Source organism: Condylostylus longicornis, unplaced genomic scaffold (genome assembly GCF_029603195.1).
Source record: "Condylostylus longicornis isolate FDR11 unplaced genomic scaffold, ASM2960319v2 ptg000595l, whole genome shotgun sequence".
Taxonomy (NCBI): Eukaryota; Metazoa; Arthropoda; class Insecta; order Diptera; family Dolichopodidae; genus Condylostylus; species Condylostylus longicornis.
This window is the reverse complement of record NW_026578549.1, coordinates 12,254-21,354: the sequence shown is the minus strand read 5'-3', so window position 1 is coordinate 21,354 and position 9,101 is coordinate 12,254. Positions and strand designations below refer to the sequence as shown.

Below are 9,101 nucleotides of genomic sequence, written 5' to 3'. Positions count from 1 at the left end.
AAAATTTTGACAGAAAAATTGAACTACGCTGCAAGCCTACAAGAAGCGTGGGAGGCTCCTCTAAAGGCGGCGCTACAAACAGAGGGCCGACTCCTGGCTCATGAAGCCGAAGGGGAACGTGACCTTGAAGCCCGATACGACGTGACGAGGAAGAACCTTGATTCGTTGAAAGTTTTATGTAAGCATTTGCCGTTTGAAAAGTCACATGTTCGTCTGCAGACGCGAAAATTCGTCACGAGATGGAGGTCTCTGCCAGTGAGTCCCAGAATAAAATTGAAGGTGCGGTTGGTGCCGCAAAAGCAGTGCAGGAGGAGTTGGACGTTGCTCGTGACTTGTTAGAAAAATCCCAGAAGCAAGTTGCCGAGTTGACGGAGCAGCGGGACGCATCAATGCAAGAATTATCTGAAGTTCTTGAGAAAAATGGAAAAATAGCGAGAGACTTACAAAAAGCAAAAAGCAAGCTAGAGAAACAGAAAGAAAGGAGGGGATCAGAAGCAGAAGCCCTGAAGAAGGAGTGTGAAGAGTTGCGTCAGCAGATTGAAAGAGAGAGGGCAAAAAATACGGAAGACTCTCGTCTGAGTGAACTTGAAGCCGAGAAGGACATTTTGAGAAAGGCCATCAAGGATGCGGAAGAAAAAATGGAGGGATACAAAGCTGTGGATTGCGAAAACCAAAAGCTATTAAACAATCAAAGCAAGAGAATAGAAGATCTTCTTAAAGAAAATTCGCAGCTGGAGCAAGCACAAAAGGAAATGACAAACAGTGCTCTGTTGACGAAAAATGAGATGAAAGCAGAAATTGACGGTCTTAATGAGGCCTTGCGCACAAAAGTGCAGGCCGAAGAAGACAACACCAGAAAAATGGAGGAGCTTGCCGCTACGAACGTGCAGCTGGAAAAACGCCAGAAGGATAGCGAGAATGAATGGGTGCGGACAAGGGACGCGTTGCAAGCGGAAATTGAACGTCTTCAAGGGGCATTGAGCGCGCATGATGACGGCGACAACATCCGAAAAATGGAGGAGCTTACTGCTACGAACGTGCAGCTGGAAAAACGCCAGAAGGATAGCGAGAATGAATGGGTGCGGGCAAGGGATGCGTTGCAAGCGGAAATTGAACGTCTTCAAGGGGCATTGAGCGCGCATGATGACGGCGACAACATCCGAAAAATGGAGGAGCTTACTGCTACGAACGTGCAGCTGGAAAAACGCCAGGAGGAAATGGTGGCTCGCGAGAAAGAATGGACGCAAACCAAAACTGCCATGGAGGCAGAGATGGATGACCTGAAGAAAATGGGACGCAAGACGGACACACTCGAGCCAGACAGTCGCGACGATAAAATCAGGGAATTAGAAAAGAAGGTGAAGGTCGTCGAAGGCCAATTTCAAGCTTCCAAATCAAAGATGCAGGTTGTTGAATATGAGAAAAATGAAGTCTCCGAAAAATTGAAAAAGATTCAGGAAAAGCTTTCCCTTCGAGAAAGAGAGATAGAAAAACAAGTTGCTGACCTTAAAAGGGAATTATCAGAGAGACCGAGTGTGGAAGAGAAGAAAGCACAGGAAGAAGAAATCAAGCGTTTGCTTGATAAGCTGATGGGAGAGGAAGAAGCAAATAAAAAAATGTTAGATGAACTGCGTGAAGCAAAGAAAAATGCGGAACTGGTGGACGTTGAAAAGTTGGGTGAACAAGAGAGTGGGGATATGAAAGCAGCATATGAGGAATTGCAGAAAGAAAACGCAAAACTCAGAAGCAGACTGGAGATCATCGCAGAAAAAGTGAGACAGAAGAAAGCACGACGCGAGAGCGAGGCAGGGACAGAGGAGCAAGGAGAGAAAAAGCAGAAAAAGAAAAAGCGGAGGGAATCAATCGATGAACCAGGAACTTCGTCTCATCTTTCACTTCCATCTCTGAAGAAGTCTCCAGATGACGAAAGTACTGAGTCTCCCCAACGGCAAAGGTCTTCTGTAGAGGAGGAACGCCTTGATCAGTCGTCCACGGGAATATTCAGCGTTTTTGGGTTTGGGGGATTCGAAGGGACGACAACCGCTGGACTAACGCAATTGGCAACCAAGGAGGAAGAAGAAGAGAAAAAAGAAGGAAGTACAGGAATTTTTGGTCGTTGGTTTTAAGATGGAAATTGGTAAAACACATTTCGAGTAAGAAAAAGCGATTCTGATGAAAAAACGAATTTATGCACGGAGAACGTCAAGAAGAAGCCGACGACCATATTCCACAGTTTTGGTGTCTGAATAACGAAGAAGCATAAAAGAACATAAAGAGTCGATTTCTGACCATCTGCGTCTGCTTCGAGCCAACGATCAAATTGAAGCAGAGTTGGGAGAGATGGAGGAAACTTAGATGTCAATGAGGAAAGTAGATGCGTGAGATATTGGATTGCAATCTAAGGGGGACGAAGATGTGAGGGGAAAGTATGATTTTGTACATACAAGTGGCAAATTGAGTTCAGGGGTTGATTTAAATTGAGAAAGTATTCGTAGAAATTGAAAGGGATCGTTTAGATGCGAAGGATGAGAGACGATCCATGAGATCTGCAGAGAACACAATGTTGACGCACACAAACAAAAACTTACAACATGGGATGGCAACCGAATCCTTGAGTGAGTTGTGATTTCTCTAAAAATCGTATCAAATACCTCAAACGATGAAAGACGACCTGAGTGTTTATCTTTTCTGAGAGGAAACAGAAATGCATGGAATTCTGCATCGCTACTCACAGCGCCTCGTCCAATGAGCCAATCATCAAATCCCACATTTGATCGGTTCTTTCTCTTCGAGTCAAATCTGATCCAGAATCGTTCCCCTTATGACGCTTTCGTGATAACGCTTCATCCGTTACTGTCTCAATCAGATCTTGCTCCCGTTCGATTCTCTTGGAGCTCCTGCGAAACTGTTCTTCTGCCCTTCGGGATGGTGGAAGGAGAGTCCTTCGAGCGGACAAGCTCGGCGAAGGAATTCGTGGACTAAGTGTTCCATACGATCGTCCAGGTTTCTTCTGTGCCGCGCAACGCACCCAAGCGTCATCAGCTTCTTCATCCGAGTCCTTGAGAGCATTGCGGACGATGGCGAGAAGGAATTGAGTGAGCGGCCCTTTGTAGGGAACATTCCAACTTCTAGAGAGGTAGAGACTTTTATGTAACAATCCCGCAGACGCCTATCAATTGGAAGGATGCGAGATGGAGGTGTGGTAGCGCCTACCAGAAGAAGTGCGATCTCTGCGGCCGTCCCTTTCAAAATTTCTGGAGCTTCACACGGCATCCGCGAACCGAGAGACAGAAGGCTAATCTTAGATCTGGATTGGGAGAGATGGAAGGAGAGGGAAGCAGAATTGCTCACATTGCGAGACTCTCCAAGCGTTTGATATCTTGCTCATGCACCACAGCGTTGAACTTGAAAAAAAAATAATGAGGCAAGAGAGAGAAACCTTGGACCGCACCACGATGTTACCGGAGTGAAGAATATTAACGTTGAAGTAATGGCGTGGAAGAACAAGGTATCCGAAAGATCTGGGTATTGATTCAAGATGCGTCAGACAACTATAAAAGAGGATTCTGCAGCACAGATGTGTTTTTCATCGACGAACCTTCTGAGAAACGCGCTTTGAACATGAAGGAGCTCTACATGATTTGGGACAATCCCTTTCTGTCCTTTGTCGAATTCCTAGCATCATAATGAAGTACTTGAGAAATTGCTTCTATTGGCGTTAAATCTTACCATTAGAGGGAGAAAATCCAATGGACCATCATTCGGATGCCCGAAAGACTGGTATCTGGTGATCTTGGAAGACAACGAGGCCAACCCATGGAGAAGAGCCGCCGGGTAGAGAGTGAGATCTGGCAATGAATCTGTAGTCCCGCCAAACTCATGAGATGCTTGATAGACTGAGAATGGATTGAGTCGCTGATGCATCGCTGCAGACAGAATGTAACAATGAAGTGCAGCCTCCCTAAAATTCTTCAACCGATCTGTCAAAATCAGCTGGAAGATCTACAGAAGGGGCGAATTCAATTTTGGGTGAAGAATCTTCGACGAATCAAACATTTCTGTCTTACTTGAATCACTACGCGGCCACGCAAGCTTAAAGGATCAAGTAAAAGCGTCAGTTGTCCCAAATAAGTCAACAATGTGGAGAAAAGCTCGAGATTTGATTGGAGCATACCATCCATAATTGTCATCACATCATCAGTTTTAATACTTTCAGCCTCCACTGCTCGAAACAAACATAACAGAAAACCCAAAAGACCTTTTTGGGATTCCTACAGGTAAAGGCTGTTTGTCGCGTAGCCCTCCAACGTTTCGCTTACATCCAAACTGAAAATTTCCTTATCTGAGATCAACTGCGCTGCTTCAGTGAATTCGTGAGTTTCGCACATCAAACTCAACACGGCCCGCCATAACTGCTGTCCCAAAAATGATTCCGCCGAATTCGTTGAGAAGAATTTTTTCCCTTCCTCATTGGAATTTTTTGCACTTAGATCAATCGAGACACTCAGACGCTCAACACGCTTGAATAATCGAGCCGCTTGGATCATGAAGAATATCTCAGCATCCCGAAAGCCACACTCTAATGAAAGAACGAGTGATAACGGGAATTGAAGCATCGAGCGTACCAGAACAAAGGCGTGAACAGTGCAACGAGTAGACAATGGATCCTTTAAGTGAACGTAATTCGGATTGAAATGTTTCCTGCGCCATTCCGATGATTTCCTCCAAAGACTCCATACAAACGAGATTTTCTGGATCCTCCGCATTGGGCTGTTTCAGTTTGGCGAAGTGTTGAATCCAAGCATCGTGGTTGAGGGCATTTTCTAAGAACGTTTGAATTTCGACAGAGTTTTCCGAGGCAGCATCTGAGAGAAGGCATCGGCCAGCGACATAGTGAACGACGCCTGAACCATACGAGCTGTCAAGAAGCTCAGAGGTCAGACGACGACCTTCCTACAAGAGGAATCTGGTGATCATCTCTGTGGTGGCTCTTACATCCCAGAGCTTGTCCTTAAGAGTTCTTGAAACTATGAAGCTCGGACTTATAAGAGAAATGCACGGCAAACAAATGCGGTTCCCGAGATCAGGACAATCCATGAAGACGTTGAACACGTCCTGAACTGGAGCATGAAGTTGAGCGTGGGTGCGGATTTCCTTACATGTTGCTTGTCTCTGCGAACAAGATGCGGAAGCCCCGACGCTCCAAAAAAGCGAACAAGAACACGGAGCTGGCCGACCTGCAGCCACGAGAACTACAACGAATCGAGCAGACGATCGCCTCACTGTGTCGAGAATCTTTGTTTCGCCTGAAACGTTCCACTCTTTGACTTGACCATTGAGTCCCAAACGCAGTCCCAAACAATTTGAACCCCCCGAACCGCAACCGAGACGCGTGTCCCACCAAACGGGATTCTTGGCTGCCGGCGCATGAAGCGACGTCACCGTCTCGAATCTCTGAGGCCGAAAGATCATTCATCTTGAGTGACAGAGAAATGCGCCTTAGTGCGGCGAAACTCACTCGAGATGTTGATGTGAGATTGAGCGCAAGCCATTTTATCAACAATGAGAGTTCAAAACCAATAGAATACGCGCATTGGAGTTGAATTAAGAGTAAATTGAAATCGATCGCCGTTTGGTCGGACACACCGGGATTCATAAGAGTTGAGCATTCATCCTTGATTTCTATAAATTCTTCTACCGTTGGGGTTTCTAAAACCAATCATTATATTCACTGGGTTGAATCGCTTACCAATCGACTCGTCCCACTCCTTCGCTGAAGGTAAAGAAATTCCTGCAAAGAGAAGCTGAGAGAGACTTTCCAAAACGCGAATCGCATTTGAATCTCCACGACACGCTGCTCGGCCAATCAATTGCTCAACGATTCTTTTTCGGTTGTCGGAGTCTTCGAGACTTAAAATTTTATCAACTTTCTGAGAGTCGTCGATGAGGATCTTAAGAGATCGAAGAGCCCATTTCTCTTTGAAGGGAGCAGAAGTTCCTGGAGCGAGTCGCGACCGCAGTTGGTGGGAGAAGCTCACCAAACATTCAGACAGAAGTCTCAAGCAGTACGAGCCGCACAAATAAACGCCTGGTGGTACTAGTGAGGCTGTAATTTGTTGATTCATAATCCGTGAAGATATAAGAAGAGTCCATTCAAATGAATTTGATAGCAAGGATGCAAGGTCACTTATCGAGGACTCGAACATTGTCGCTGTTTCACACGTCTTGAAGATACGTTTCATTTCAACATCCAGCGTAAGGTTGAAAATGTCCGCCAGCTGGAAAATAGGAACGACGAGGGATGTTGAATGTCTGCGAGACAACAGCGGGCGCGCGTCACAGTCAGTGACTGTCGATACGACACAATGTTGACGGGTTGACGACGCGGAAGAGGCGCGCGACAACGCAGAGACGCAGAGATGCGTCTTCCACACGTTGGAGAGACAAAGAGCGACCCCGTTTCCATCCAGCGGAAGTTCAAGAGCGTCACAGCGTTTTAGAAACGAATGAGCCAGATTTGTCAGAGTTACAGCGCAGTTGTGCCGGAATGTCGCACTTTTATTCTTCGTGAGAGGCACAAAGGATGCTAGAAGTTGTTTGACGGAACGACGTAGATCCTCACGTACAGCAGAAGACGCATTCCGAACCAGGCGGCCGTCAGTCTCTTTGTTGCTTCTGTCATGTCCCCAAAATTCCACAAGAACTCTCGCTATCGTAGAGCTCCGATATCTGATTCAAAATGGTGAGATGGATTGGACGCCAATTGGATGTAAATTGGGACAAACCTTCCGTTCAAAGTAATTCGATCTCGCCAGAAATCGACCAGCCACGATTCAAACAGAAATCCAGTCTCGTGATCGAACCGATTCTCAGCAGATTCAAGGGATGATGACGAATCTCCGAATTTTTGCGACCTTTTGGACTCCGTTTTGAGGTGCAGCTCAGCCACAGCACAATCAAAAACGTGAAGCAGGAGACGATGACCGATCGCAAGGTCGGCTGTGGTTTCTTTTTGAAGGAGATCAATCACGGAGAGAGTTTGGGTTTTTTGATCAACGAAACAAAAGTCTGGATCGAACGTTTTGTAATCGCCTTCAATCGGTGGACAGTACGGGGAACATCTGGATCTTAATCTTTCAACAGTTTCTCTCCAAGCTGAAAAACGGTCTGGGAGTGAATTCAGCCCCCGTAGATTTGAATGGTTGAATTCAGACTGAAGCCTCCAGCGCTGCCTGAGAGGGCTTTGAAGTGGAACTCGCAACAGATGTGGAGGCTCCCCGCGTTGCCGTGATAGAAACAAAACCTGTCACATCAGGGTATTATGTTGCCGCCATGAAAATAACTTACCCAGAGAGTGTCATCTGTGACTTGAAGATCAATGGGATGGTCCTCGTCACAATCATCAAGTGGCACGGCGAATCGTCTGCACGCGAGATGGAAAATGGAGAGTTTATCTCAATCGGCCACACACTTGAAAAGCTTCAGTCGCGGCATTGCAGATTCTTCTGGAGGCGAATCAACGTGGAAAGTGCAAATCTCGCCCATCAACTCAGAAGTTTTTCTCGGACCAGAATGAAAATGTGTGAAGCGGTACAGGGCGATTGTCTTTCCTGTCGAGCTAGATCGTAATAAAGAATACCGTTTCATCAGAATTCGACGTCGCCTCGACCGACAGCACGGACAAACGTGGGGCTCTTGATGGCGGAGCTTCAAAGAGTGTCGTGAAAATGATGGCGTATTGCGTTCAGACTCGGATGTGCGTTGAGACGAAGCGGTGGGAGAGGAGCAAGACGATCGGTCAGTGCCACAGTCGTCAGTTGGTGGAGAGGAAGGAGGAGTGGACCGCGATAATCGAGAGCTATAAGAAACTGAAGATTCGTCAATCAGAAACTCAAACACTGGAATGAATGGGAAATTAGACAATCCAGTCCAGAAAGATAAAATTTCAGTGAACTGTCTTTCTGATGACGGAGGGGAATCATACACTCCACAACAAACAGAGCACTTCATAGAAGTTAGATCTGATAGCTTTTCATTTTTATGATTGATAAGTTCATCAGACTCAATGAGAGAATACGCCAAAACCATTCGGTTTGGATTGGATTGTTCAATCCTGGACCCTGAGCTCACGTCATCTGCTACAGTTTGAGATTTTGGGACGGATAGAATTTTAAGATGCTGAGGTTGAAGCGTTGAATCTGATTGCGCGCTAAATATTAATGACTTGAAAAAACGAAATGCAGATCGAACTGTTGTTTCGGTACCTGAAGGATTTGAAATAGCGAGAGATGTGACGCGAGCATTTCCCGAGACGGACGATGGAAATGAGGCAACGGATCCCACATCGGTTGACGCAAACTGCCGGAGTTTGGACGCGGAAATATCGTAATAATTCAGTTGATCAAGATCGGAAAGAACGAAACCCGTCGAGGATAAGAATTGGACTGTGATGTGAGGAAGAGATGCAGATTTATGAAGACTGAGTGGAATGGCAGTAGCAAGAAAGGTGACTTCGCAAACAACCCAATTTGGGTGTTTGGCGTGCGATAGAGTGGCAGTAGAGAGCTCGTGCCGAAACTGGATCGATACTTTAAACCAGATTAAAGAAGAATCTACTGACAAGACGAGAATGTACAAATGGCGACAAGCTACTGAAAGATCCAATACGTCAGAACACTCGGACTCCATTGCAATAACATTGAGAGACGAACAAACAAGGGGTTCGGAAAAATCGACTGTTTTGAGTGGATTGGCGGACGAATTCGGTGAAATATCCCGAAGTACAATTTGCACAATGGATGATTCACTGCATCAGAGTAGAATTCATGAAACACTCGAACATGGTGATCAACCACTTACACCATGAAAACCTTATCGAGATCCTCAAATTCAACCAAACACCCTTTAAAGGAATCGTTGCTTGGTGATTCATTCTTGAGATCATTAAACAGTGGAATCTCAACATCAGACACCCATAACGGAGTGTCAAACATCATACTAGAGAAGAGACTGTCTTCCTGTTGGGTTTAGTGTCAAATCAAGTTAAAGAAAAACTAAGTGTGGCTTCAACAAAACAGAATTAAAAACGAAGAGCTCAACAT

The 9,101-nt window shown here is 45.8% G+C and overlaps 1 protein-coding gene across 1 annotated transcript; it reads left to right on the top strand.

Annotated features, from left to right (window-relative positions):
* Positions 1-239: 239 nt before the first annotated feature.
* On the top strand, positions 240-2,126 carry LOC129617672 (myosin-6-like). The gene has a single exon (XM_055532786.1). The coding sequence runs from the start codon at positions 240-242 to the stop codon at positions 2,124-2,126; it is 1,887 nt and encodes a 628-aa protein (XP_055388761.1).
* Positions 2,127-9,101: the final 6,975 nt, after the last annotated feature.